Here is a 13,832-nt window from a genome sequence, read left to right as displayed (position 1 = left end):
AAGTGAACTCTCAAAATGTATTTAGCTTTCTCACTTGCCTCTGAGTACATACACATTTATTTTAAGAATGACATGTTATTTTATTGAATCAATTAATAAGTCACTTTATAAATATATCTGTACATTTCTTCATCCTCCGTATCTCTCAATCACTTTGTAGTTATGAAAATTTTTCACTTACAGGTGTGAAAATTTCTCAAGGTGGGGCACCTCTTTAGGTGCTGACAATATTGCTCTATTGGTTATTTTATTAGATTAGTTACTAAATTCATAATCTATTACAGTATTCACTGAATACTTTTGACCACCAGACATCTTTCAAGGATTTTTCTGTATGTTTAATTTCTGATTCACAGTGATGCCTGTCATGTATGGTGTAGAGTTTGGCTAAAGATTATTGACAGACTGTTGGCTACTGTGAGCTGTCACAGCTCCAGTAGCTTGCATCGACTTGTTTGCAAAGAATATAAGTAACACTAATTGAGCTTGTGTGAAATGCTTACAAGTGTAAAAGTAATGCCATTTTATAAAGAAATATATGGGTTCGTTGGTAATGGTCGTACAATGTAGTATCTTGACTTCTCTAAAGTTTCCTTCTCCAATGTCAGGACTTTTGTTAAGCTATTTTTTCTGTGTGCTGAATCTGGTAAGCAGTAAATGAACTTATTATAGTGTTGCTCACTGAGATAATGGGTCACATTGTACAAAAAATGGAAAAGGAACAGTAACTGTCAAATATAGATGTAAGCCACATGACAAGAATAGCTAGGGAAAAAAAAAAAGCTAACTATCTGGTGTGCACCAGACCAAGAAAAAAGAAGGAACCTGATACTTTCATAAGTGGTTGTTCATTCATAAAGAACAGAACTTTTTTGTACTTCAGCCACCACCACCTGCTTTTCTGTTCCTTCACCTTTGAAGGCTTGTGCCCAGTGCTGCTGTACAGCTGCGGGTGCTGATAGCGTAACCACAGCACATTGCGCTTCGGGTTCATTTTCCAAACAAATCAAGCAGGGGCAGCAACGCTGCATTGGTTTGATGTGCCTGGGCAAATCTAGAAAATATTAACCAGAGATCAAGAAACCTGAGAGTAAGTGCTCTCTGTCTCTGCAGGATCTGGCTCTACTCTGAGGACTCCATTCAGGCGTAGAGAAGTTCTATAGTCTTCTTTTACAGACAGAAAAAAAAATCAGGAAAAAGATTTCTAAGTTTTTCTGCTGCCAAGATACCACTGGATGGTAATTTGCATATAGTTAACCATAAAAAAGGATTGTACACAGCCAACTGAAACATGAGAAGTCTGTGACAAAAGCACACTAAAATTCAGTGCCTTTAGCACACAGTCATCTTTCCTCTCCGGGAAGTATCAACCTCATTTTCAAACCATAGGCACAACCACTAAACCCCTGGCACCAATCTCCACGGTGGGCAGCGTTGCAAACCTTAAATCACCTGAATGATAGAGAAAGCACATGTTTAATCATTGGAGAGCAGGGTGTCTCCGCACAGGTATTATTTACATTTGGCTCTCAAAGATGGGAATGAAAGAATTAAACTTTGGGGATAAAACACAAATACATTTGCTGCCTTGATCCCCAAATCTCTAGCTACATGCAGAAGGAAACGAACTATAATGAGAGTCTGCCTGTGATGCTGTTGAGAGAGCCTGAATTTTTGAAGGCATAACCTGACTGTTACTTATTTGTCTTGCTCTGTTTTCACTGAACTAAAAGCAGGCAAAATACAGATCAGGAATGGGTTTTGTAATAAGCTCCTAACAACAGAGATACTTCTTTGCATTTCCTCCTTGGAGAACCTGGCAAACAAAGAATGGTATTATGAAATAGTAAACTGATTTAAGTAGCTTCTGAAGCTAAGCAGTAGAGTTTTGCCTTGTCAATCTGTTGTGCAGGGAGAGCAGCTGTGATTTAATGGATGAAACTCGAGCTGAAGAGATTGCAAGCTCCAGCCTCCTGAGTGAATTTACCCCTCGGCGATGATGTGAGTTTGCGCTGGAGGCTGGAGCGTCTCTGAACCTCGGTGACCTGGCTTATCTGTACAACATGGAAAGCAAAGCTGTTATCTAAGAACTCAACAGGTGTATGAGGCAATAGGAAATCTAAATTATTAACAAAACTGGGTTTGGTCAGAGATTTTCCTTATCACATCTTTCTTTCCCCTCTTGTATTTGAATATATGATAGTCGCATTGGGGGCAGGGATGGGGGGTCAGAGGAGGACAGGGGGAAGAAGAAATACTTCTACAACACAGACTTTTGGTTTGAACATTCTTGGGGTTTTTTAACCATTTTTGTTTTGGCCTGAAAGACAAAGAGGAGTTCAGGACTTCCCCGGAGAGCTGCTACTTAGATACATTCCTCTCTGGTTTGTTTGAATTTTGTTTCCACAGTAGCCAACCTTTCACTTGGAATCCCTACTTTTCCACTCAATTTTTAGGCTGCCCTGCTACTGCTCCAGGTTTTCAAAGAACCTTCTGCTTCCCAAAATTCTCTCTTGGTTTTTACATTCACACCTAACAACAAAGGAGAGACTTTGCTTGTAGATCACTTCAGCAGTTATAATTAAGAATGATTACACAATATCAGCAATATGGGAGATTCTCATTTACCTTATAGCACTAAGCCTCATCATATTTTATGTATCCCTACTATAGTGCTTTTCTTCAAAGCTGTACTAAACATCCACATTTCTTTGCAGACACATGGAAAATTTTATCTTGTCTTAGCTGACCTAAAGCCTATGGCTTCTCAACTTCTCTTTCAGTAATAATGACAAATAACTTTTGTGGATTAATTGAAAATATAATCCAGTTGTTTTTTTCAGAATCACCAGAGAGAATTGGACCCCCCCAAAATAAAAGAGGTATTCAAAAGGAAAGAAAGAAGATTGTTGTGTCTTTTTATCTCTAATCTCCCACAAGTCCATTCGTATCACAGTCACTTTCTCACCCTATATAACAATCTTCTTGCAAAACTACCCATAACTCCACTGACTGAACACACACACACACACACAAAAGCTCACCAGAGTACAAAAGGAATGGATGTTGCTCACCAGGAAAGAAATTAGCTGTGTGCATTACTAATCTTGTGACCCTGTAGGATCTTACTGTGCTTGCTGAGTTTGGCTCTGGGGAACAAGGACCTATTTCTCAGAAACTGAGAGCTGGAATGGTGAGTGGAGTTTCCATCAGTGTATGTGGCTATAATGACAAATTAGTCTGTCATTTGGAGCAGAATTTCGCTAAAGAACACCTGTATCAAAAATGCAACCTCATGTTGAGTTATAGCAGAGCTTAGAAGACCTCAGATGGTAGCTAATCCATCACAACTTAATGTACTTTGCTCCAGGGGGTTAGTTACACTTGCAGATAAAATAAGGACCTTGTTCCTAGTCTAATTGTGTCTTTCTTCACCTCCCAGGTACTATATCTTATTGCACTTCTCTCTACTAGTTTTAAGAGCCTTTTCCTACCAGAGAACTTTTCCCTATGCAGGAGATGCTCTTGATTTTCTTTTTTATAAGATTCATAATCTGAATTACTTCAGTCTTTCAGTCTTCTACAGAAATATTCTCGTGAGATGTTCCTGATGTTTAGTCAATCAGCCTCCTTTTTTGAACCTTTCCTCTCCCTGGTCCTCCCACCCTGAAATAATTCCACACAAAATCAGACATCTTCAGAGCACTACAGAAGTCATCAGAGAACCATGGGAAACAGGAATTTACAACCACCCCTCTTAGGTACCATCATTCCATCTGTTTACCACGTTCTCATCTCAGTTTTCCTGTCTTTGGAGATCCAAAATGTAAGAGATGGAAAAGAGCTGATTGAAGGGAAACCTCAAAAAATGTTCATATTTTTATTTTAAAATTTGAATTTTCTTCTGTATGTTTTCATCAAAAAGTTGGCATATGAAAATATACAGCATATCCAGGCTGAGATATATAGCTGAAGAGTACAGGGTTTATTTATCTGTTGGTTTTTTTTAAGCCGCCTGACGTATGTGGAAAGTACTCAAAAGAAGTTTCTCTCTCAAGGCTCTTTGGGGACTTTGTTGAAAGGCAAGAAAATCAATTGTTTATATAGCAACATCACTCCATTCCAGGCATGGGCTGAAGCACACACTTATTTAATAATAAATCTGCTTCGGTGAAATGTAGGTGAACAAAATAAAAATAAGCAATAAAATATTCTGCATCTATACAGCAAATTCTATGCACTGCTTTCAAACAACTTAGAGCGGTGGATAAAAAGCTTTTTATTACTGCAGGACAATGAAGGACAGAGGTGGTTAATGAATTATCAGAAGCCCCACAGATAAAAGATCTAAACTGAGATGAACCTAAGGTATGAGTCCCTCTTGCCCTATTACAATGCTTTTTCACAGAACCTACTAAAACTCGTGAGGATCAGAGCTAGTGTAATTCCTTTTAAATTCAGTCTGGACAGAAGTTATTCCAGAGCAACGTTTGTTGAATAATGTATTTGGATGAAGACTGATCAACCAGTTCTATGAATGTACAATGTTTGAAACTGCATCTGAATATACATTGTAAGAAGCTCAGGTACTAGAAGCAGTTCATGGGCTGTTCACAGCAAGCAATCAGTTCTCAAGCCACATGACAGCAAGTTATATGATCACAACAACATCAGTTCAATGCAAAAAGTAATTTTCTAAAGAAATCATGAAAGTTGGTTTATAGATAACTCTACTGCTTTGGCTGTCAACTTTTAAATAATGAGCTATAATACCAAAAAAACCCAAAGCCCTGGTGGGAAAAAGTGCCTTGAGTGAGCTATATGACTCCTAATATTTTGATATGGAATTTAACAATTTAACTCTTGAAAGTTCAAGAGCTTTCAGCCTGCTCAGCTTAAAGAGCTTATACAGTGGACTTCATAGCCAAACTACAATATAGGAGTATATTTAGTTAATGCCTCAGAAATAAGTGAGGAAAATATGCTGCATATTCATCAATTTTAAATTATTTGTACTTTGTGTCACTAACGTTGTCCTCAAAGTATGAGCGTATAAGAGCAAGGTCAGCACCAGAGGCTTTCCTACTATTTGTGTTCGCACTAATTTATATCACATTCTTCTTAGAATTCAGCCCTCAAAATGCGGAAAGCACTGGACAGGAATTTCCTGCAGTATGGTGACTTAAAGGAAGAAATGCAACACTCTGAATCAATGATTCATTTTAGATTTGTTGTAAGCTGAATATAGAGTATTCAAACAAGAAGCATTGATCCCTAAAGGCAATGCAGGTAATCTTGGTGATTTAGCTGCCGCAGTTGAATAACAGCAGTGTGATCTCAAACAGAAAAGTAGGAACATACGAGGAGAGGGAAAAAGCGAGAAATCGGATGACATTTACATACACATGTGTCCTGGAATTGCTGGAATTGAAGGCTTTCTCTGTCCTCCTTCTGGTAAGTTTGAGGACAGAGATAATTAGGTTACATCAAAATGGAATGATGAAAGGGAAGAACATCCCAATGGTTTTCAGCAGACTGATATGGAGAGCTGAGAAACCTCAGCATCTGCCACTCTGAAGTCTGTGAGATGATTCATTACTGAAGCACAAAAGTAAAAGCTAAAATAAGCCAAAGTATCGTGACAAGAAATGACAGAAGAGACCAGCAATGCTCCCAGGGGTAATGTGAGAATGATCCAAGCGTTCTTAGTTTTGCTCAGAACAGTAGTTTGGAGCTAAAGATGTTCACACTGATGAAGATGTTCAAACAGAAGGTGAACCAAAGACTGTTAAGCATCTTGTCCCTTAACCTGGTAATGCATGCAGGCTTTTTTTCCTACAGTCAGCAAGAAAAGCAAGGTATTTCTGAAAGCTTCCACAGGGCCAGCCTGAGATTTTAACCTTTTCCCACTGACTCTGGAAAGCAAACCAAGTCACCTCCATGCCAATGAGATGCAGTAGGCCAAGGAACTGGGAAGAAGGAGAAGTTTGAGTCAACCCACCACAGACATCTATTGAAACTTCTTCTTCCCAGTCCCTTGGCCTACTGCCTACATACATTATGAACTTTTATACAGGTGTTCAACCAGCTGCAAACCCATTACAATGTCTGAGTTTTCATTCACTTTCAAAATGCTGAACTCTCTTTTGAGAGAATGTGCTTTGGAGCTGACTTTTGGAATAATCGCAGACTGGCTGTAGTAAGTGCCAGGAGGCAGGGGACCTAAGAGCTTAGCTCTTCACAGCTTCAGGGAATTTGAGCCAAGAGATATTATATCTCAGCATAATTTCTTGCAGGGGATACTCTTGGGAAAATTTCTCTCTATTCCTCTTGCTTAAGCAGAGCCACGGCACAAGAAGAATGCACAAGCTCATGCAGTTGTACAAAAAGAATGAAAAACGAGACTGGCTGCAGCTGTGGTCCAAACATGACTTAAGAATGACAAAGGAAGTTTTTAGATTACACCTTTTCTCCATTCTTACTGAATTTAGCTGAGAGATAGGTACCTAATTATTCAGCAGGGACTGGTATGTTGCTCTACATGTCCAATAGCACTATTTCAGATTCCTAAAGGAAGACCTGGGTATCTCAAGCAGGAGAAACATGATTTCTTTCTCCATTGACACTCATATTATACCTATATGGCATGTTAAAGGACTGAACCTCTGTTGGTGGAACACCTGTATAAAAGTTCATAATGTATTTCTTACAATTTACCAAATGTTGTCAACAAATACCTATTCACAATTTGTGTTACGTATCTTTCTTGGGGGGGATCCAGAAGCTCCTCAGAAAAAAAGTTGATTTCCTTCTGTTCTGATGGTGAGTGTTAATTATAATAGATAGATTTCTGTTGTCTTCTTTAAGAGAGTGAGCAAGTCTATAAATACCTACTTTTTTTCTGATGTTTCTCAGGATGCAAGTATTTCAAATAATTTTAGTCTTAGACCTACATCTTATACATACAGTATTTGAATAATCTTCCACATTGCTGTTTGCATACGTGCAGCTACATTTTATTTCCTCTTTTTATTTCTTATCTTAATCCTAGGCAATGAAAATATTTGGATGGTCATCTCTACTCTGGAAGGGAAACAAACAGTGTAAACAGAAACGCACAAGAATGTTTGAGAGACTAACGGGTGAGGATTAAAACTGAAGAGAGGAAGGAGAAAGAAAAAAAAATTAAAACAATCTTAAAGGAGACAGGGAAAAATGAGAAAGAAAATAGAAAGACAACAGTCTGTAAAAGAAAAATGGATTGTCATGTGGGGTATAAGAAAGCAAGTGACAGGGACAGGACAACAAAGCAGAACTGACTGAAGTGGGATTTGAAAGGGAAACTTCAAATATCTCAAGGTCTCAGCATGTGGGGTTTCTTTTTTTTTTTTTTTTTTTTAAACACCTTCACAAGGAAAGGGAGGAATTTTGTTGGCAATGTTGTCACAAAAGAAAAAGTATAAGCTGCCAAAACCAATAAGCTGTCTTGTAAAGTGTGCTTATTAGAATAAAGTAAATACGGGAATGAACCCAGCCTGATTTCATTAGTATGCATTTGCAATAACAGCAACAACAGCAGCAAAAACAGCCAAGATTTTTGGAGGGAGTGGTAAGAAAGAGGAGTGATAAATCCAGAATTAAAGATATTTTTTTTCTAGAAAGGAAAAAAGACAAACTCCAAAAGAGAAGGAAAAAATAAAAGAAGATGTAAAGCTAGGAAAAATGAAATGCAAACATGACACTGCGGGGAAGGGAGGGAGGGGGTGGAAGAGGATAAAAAATCTAGTCTAATCACCTACCAATCAATTTTTTAATTTGTGAATTTGCTCATCCATCTTAATCTCATCACAATATCACATCTGAGTGCCTAAAGGCCAGAAAGGGTTTAATTTCACCCCTCCTCCCCAACAGGCAACAGAGGGATGATGATAGCAAGTCATTATTCCTGTTTAGCAGTTTGCCTCTGCTTTTTCTGTGATAGCAAATAAACTGATCTGCAGTGGAGCATTTGGTGCATGGATTCCAGTTCAGCAGTATCTGCTTTTGAAAGGGTGCACCATTGCCCTGGGTTGTTTACCTGCACAGTGAAAAGATACCAGCCAAAGTAGATGGCATGGGTCTGTGTGACTTCACCTCGCTTCTCTCCCTTCTCAAATGCCCACATAAATCACATTGGAGCCATCATCCATACCACTGCTCTGTTTTCTGATGATAAAATGTAGTCCCAGTCCTTTCACACACAAATAGGCTGAATACTAGAGAAGGGATATGGCCTCTCAGAGTGGCGACGAGCAAAGTTCTAGGAAGGAGACAAAACCCTCTGGCATGCTTACGAGTGTCAGGAGCTCTGGTTTTAAGAGTGTCCATGCTCTTTTCCATCATAACTTGCTCAGTAATTGATATTTGTTATGATTATTTTGGCCAATGAAAAGTTCTTCTGAGTCATTGCAAAAGCATAAGCACAGGGAAGGAGAAATGGCAGTTTGAAAATAATGAAGCATTCAGGTAAAAAGTGATATTAACATGCAGTTAATTTATTTTTTTAATGTTCATGGATAGTCAAGACCAGTTGCACATTCATTCAGAAACCAAACTTTGTGGGGGTTTTTTTGGCTTGTTTTTTGTTGTTGGTTTTGGGGGTTTTTTTTGTAACCCTTAAGACTCATGTTTCTATGAAGGGTTTTTCTGAAAGATTCATGAACAGCGTTATTTATACACCTAAGTAAGCTCCGATGACCTCCCATACAGATGTCCTCAAACGAGAAACAAACAGGATAAGAAATATTGAGGGGAAAAGGGATTAGCTTTGAGAAGTATTTCATAACATTGAAGAAACTGTCCTTGTGATATTAATGAAATGAAGGCTGAGCATTACGATAGGGAAGACAATAAATAAATAGAGATAAGAGTAATCCCAGGTTATAATCCTATTATAAACTCTTCCAGAAGGTGGAACTTTTCCCCAGACCTTGCAGGAAGGTGGGAAGTCATATTTCAAGAAAAGATAGGTACAATGTGGCATCTTCATTGACACTTATTTTACTTTTGAGATTAACCAAAATTAATCAGAATAAATTAGCATCACGGTGCTGTCAGATGCAAAGAAGGTCAAAGGCTTCATGATCACTGTTAGAAAACTGGCAACAGAGGAAATTAGAGCTTTAGTGGCGTTTATAAGAACATCTGTTCTGGGATCCCTCGAGCTGGCAGTGCTGCCTTGTGTACCTCTGCAGAGAGGTAATTAGCACCATGGAGGACACCAAGATATCAAAAAGAAAAAAGAAGACTCCATAGTTAGCAGAAAAGAGATATTAATATTGGAGATATCAAAGTTCATATCCACCACCCAGCTGCTGATTTGGTCAGGTACAGCCTGTGATTAATCCACGAAAAAACCCAAAAGACATGACAAAGCAGATCAGTAGTTGAAACCCAGAATGTCTGTGGTAGCTCTCCTTTCTGTTTCACATGCTGGATGACTGGTAGGGATAAATTTGCCAGCTTCATGAAGATGCTATTGAGATTGCAATCAGAAGTCCCTTAAATTCTGCACAACAAAATACCGCTTTTCCTAGAAAGAGAACTGTGATGAATTCTGACCTAGAAAAGCAAGCACCATGGCACCAAAAAAAAAAAAAAAAAAGTTGGACGCAAAAAGGTTTGGTTTTCATGTAGTGGTATGAACAACTGCACTAATCACCTTTTTCATCATCCTTACAATGATCTTGGTGCTGCCATAGATACTGGCCTTATACGAACTGCAGACAGTATTTTCCCATTCATGTAGTCTACTTTTTGTGTAGCTTGCAAAGTTCCAGGGGAACTGTGCTGGTGAGCTGAGTCTTATTTTCAAACACCATATAAACACTTCTTAGACAATAAAATCTCAACAAAGTTCTTTCTATATTTTTTTTTTTGTGCAAAAACAGTAATTGCCAAAACATTAAGTAGATTTGTTTATCTGCTTTCTGGGATAAACTAGATATAGAAACAAGCCTGTTATAATTTGGTGCGTGATATTTCGTTGTCAAATAATAATCAGCAGGCTTTTTTAAAATGTACCAGAAAAAGAAGGCTAGATCCACAGAGAATAAAGATAATGATTTTAGGAAGGGAAAGGTTGAAGTCCAAAGAGCAGGGCAAGATCAGAAAATAAATGGGAAACTGTATCTACTGTGGAAGAAGATGTGAAAATAAATTGAAGCTTGGGGGAAGAATGGAAAGGAAAAGGACAAAGCTAATAATTTATTTACCAATTCAGACATTGAAAATTCTAATTTATGTACCCATCTATCTCACTCTATGCTGTGTGTAACAAAACTTTCATCAATACAATATAAAGACATCAAGTGCTTGAGCTTTATCCTCCTCTCCCCTGGAAGCACTGAAGGATATTTTATTAATCATTGTTCCTGCTTCAGATCTCCCCCTCCTGAAGGTGAGGAGGCAGTGAAAAAGCTGAGCAGGGGTCATTATTTTCATACTTGGCTCTGATCTCTTTCCTTCAGACTGCCACCAGAAACAGGTTTGGAAACACCTAAGGAGAAATGAGCTTATTGGGGAAATGAATTTTACCAGAGCTTCCTGAACAGGTTAAAAAACCCCAAACACCAATACCAACATCCCCCTACCCCCCCCCAAAAAAAAAAAACCCAAAAAAACCCCAAAAAACGAAAACCCAACCACTACCAAAGAATCCCTCATTTCTTTCAGGAGGCTTTCTTTTCATGTTGTTGCCAGCTGGAAAAAGGACCAAAAGAGCTACCGCTGTGTGACTCTTCCAGTCTTCGTCCAGGTTGGCAGGGCGCGCAGCTGCGGAGCAGGCTGGTGCTGCGGCGTCAGCGCGGCGGTTCCCCTCCGCTTCCCTGCGGAATTACGCAGGCAGGGCTCTTGAGGGACTTTGGGGTCTCTCTCGATGCAGCATGCACAGCACTGGATGTGACGGTAGTCTTAGTTTTACAGTACGTTGTACTGCACCTCCGAACACCGTGTTTGTGGGTTTAATCCTCCTCCTCTCCTTCTATGCAGTTTGAGCCCGCTGTTTGCACATGTTAATAATCGTATCACTCATATTACACTGTGCATTCATTTATGCCTCCTATTAACATATATTTCATTGTAAAAAGTATTTTAAGATATCAGTTAAAAACATCATAATCACCCTTTACCTAATATTACTAAATAGTAATTTCAAAGCATTTTATAAAGGTATTACTCCAATGTTTCAAACACTGAAGCTGATACACTCCAAGACTAAGTGAATCACCCTGCTCATTAGTTTTATAGATGGGACTGAAACCCTCACCATAGTGATTTGTGATCTAGCATTATCTAAATTCCTGCAGAGAGGATATACAGCATGAAAATACTTCAGCTGAGCTGAGAACTTCAGAGTAGAATCATCTAACACATTATTTAATAAAAGACGACAGGTTTCGTTGAACATATTTCATCAACCTCATGTGAAACTTCACAGTAACATAAAACAGTAAAAAAAGAACAGCCTTAAAAACAACTCACAACTACTCAAAACCGCAGCATATCATGGAAAAGGCAAATTTGTGATCAGAATGGTCAACTCAACAAGAAGGAGATTTTCTGTAGTGGACAGGTAGATCTATGTACCTACATCTGTTTACATTCTAATCACCACCTAGTAATCCACTTTCAAGAAAACCAAATAAATTACCATAAAATATGTTTTGAACAAAAGGATCCATTTCAAAGTGGTATTTAACCACTAAGTTGCTATATACATACTGGAATCCTAACACAAATAAACCTGATTCAGAATGTAAGTTGATTACATTAATTGGCTGTATGTTTCCAAATCTTAATTCTCCCTCAGGTTATCTTTTAGCTATTTTTTCATGTCTAGAAGCATATTCTGTTTGTATGTCACACCAGCTATGGCTTGTACAACATATGTTTAATCCAATTTTAAGCTTCTCAGGTGAAAGATCCTTCAGCAGAGAACTGGTGTTTGTGAGCTCTGTAATTTTGTCTCTGTTTTAGTAGCATTTTCTTCAATTCAAACATATCATAAACCTGTCAATCTTCAACTGAGAATCTGAAATCACAACGCATCCTGTACTTGATTTATTATTTAAGTGCAATGTTTCCTTTCAGTGCATTCTTATTCTCACTCTTTATTAAATAAGATTGACAGAGCAAGAGTGGTGTAGAAAAAAAGGCAAAAATGCATATTGTTTCAGATGTTCTGAGAAGATCTGATCACAGAATCTCCGAAAGATGAAAGTTACTGACTAAAAAAAGATGGTGAAACAATTCATGCATAAGAGACTTGATTCCAGATCTGTTACTGGAGAGTGTTTCTCTCAAGCTATAACATGAGGCTTAGAGTCATATTTTCCAAATGGCACTTAAAATGCTGGCAAAGGATCCTAAATGCCAATTTGAGTTTTGAATTTACTATAATCAGGATAATAGAGTGTATGGAAGGGTATGCCCCAGCTACAACTAAGGATACTGCAACTTTCACAACATCTTTACTCTGAGAAGTCGACAGTATCAACAGAATTTGAGCTACGAAACTGGAAAGATATAAGATCAAGAAAGAAATAATGGATTTAATGACAGTTAGGTGAACATCTATCAAAGGATCCCTGAAAGTATCTACGTAAGGTTGCATCTTCTTTGTGTGTTTCCGTAGAGAAGTAATCAATAGAGCTGAGGTTACCACAGATAGTACCAGAGGAAAAAAACAACCTACAAAGTAAAGAAGCAGCAGGTAGAGATAGGAACGATCCCAGTCAGTGATATGTGCTGTTCTGTTTTCTATGCAGTTCCCCGTTGAGCTGCAGAGGTAAGTGCTGGGTGTAATCCATAGCAAAGGAAGAGAAGTCGCGGAAGAGATCACCAGTGATCCTAGAAGCAGCCATGGGACCATCCCAGCTATTCTGAGCTTGATTTGCAGCAACAGCCATTGGGTGACATTGATTATTTTTACACAGTAGAGTACATAGAGCCAGGTACTGAACCACAAACTGGCATGGTTTACAAACATCCATACAGCTCCAAAAGCTTTGTACACGGAAGCCAACTTAAATGCGTCTGCAAAGTAGAGACTGTGAATGTGCATCAGTATGGTCACCTGTAAGATAAGTCTTGATGTGCTCAGAAAGATCAGGATCTTATCAGCGGAAGAAATTTTTTTGCTTTTGATCCAGTTAATGATATTAACAGCTGTAATAAATCCATTTCCAATAAATCCAGCAACAACTTCAATAGCTACAATACTTATTGAAATGATAAGAGCCGGTGGCAACATCTTGCTGCTTCGGTCACCTCTGCCTGATTAGCTTGTGGAGCTGTGCAAGAAGTTGAGAAGACCTGATGGTATCTGACTAGCCCCAGCTTCAGCCTGCTGACCTTATATTTAGGAGCAAAAAGACATCTGGAAATGATAGTGGAAAATGATTGTTGATGTTCTTCCTGAACATGCAAATCAGAGAAGGATTTAATAATTAATCTTAACCTTTTACATGCATAAGATTTGCCTACACTTTTCCTTAGGGACGTGACATAGCCAGCTCTATTAACCTCCCCATCTTTTGTCCAAATGTTTATATTCCTACCTAGAATGACAGACAGCTCTGTGGCTCTCTGGTTACAAATGTACCTGACAATGTGGAAGGGGATGCATAATGCAACCCAACACAGGCAGCAGCGTATGTCAGGAGACAAGAGGTCTTACGTTGCAGCTAGTATCTCTCATACTGTTTTGAAGGTCTATCAATTATAACTAGACCAATTAGTTGCAACCATTTTAACATAGAGAAAATTCTACGGCCTCCAGCCCTATTCTACGG

The 13,832-nt window shown here is 38.5% G+C and overlaps 1 protein-coding gene across 1 annotated transcript; it reads right to left on the bottom strand.

The window, feature by feature from the left end:
- Window positions 1-12,343: 12,343 nt before the first annotated feature.
- Window positions 12,344-13,291, bottom strand: LOC104837541 (taste receptor type 2 member 40-like). Its single transcript, XM_010576747.1, has one exon. The coding sequence runs from the start codon at window positions 13,289-13,291 to the stop codon at window positions 12,344-12,346; it is 948 nt and encodes a 315-aa protein (XP_010575049.1).
- Between the last annotated feature and the right edge of the window lie 541 nt (window positions 13,292-13,832).

The sequence above is a fragment of the Haliaeetus leucocephalus genome, unplaced genomic scaffold (genome assembly GCF_000737465.1).
Source record: "Haliaeetus leucocephalus isolate CR32 unplaced genomic scaffold, Haliaeetus_leucocephalus-4.0 Scaffold536, whole genome shotgun sequence".
NCBI lineage: Eukaryota > Metazoa > Chordata > Aves > Accipitriformes > Accipitridae > Haliaeetus > Haliaeetus leucocephalus.
The sequence above is the reverse complement of the archived record's forward strand: the minus strand, read 5'-3'. Positions and strand labels throughout refer to the sequence as shown.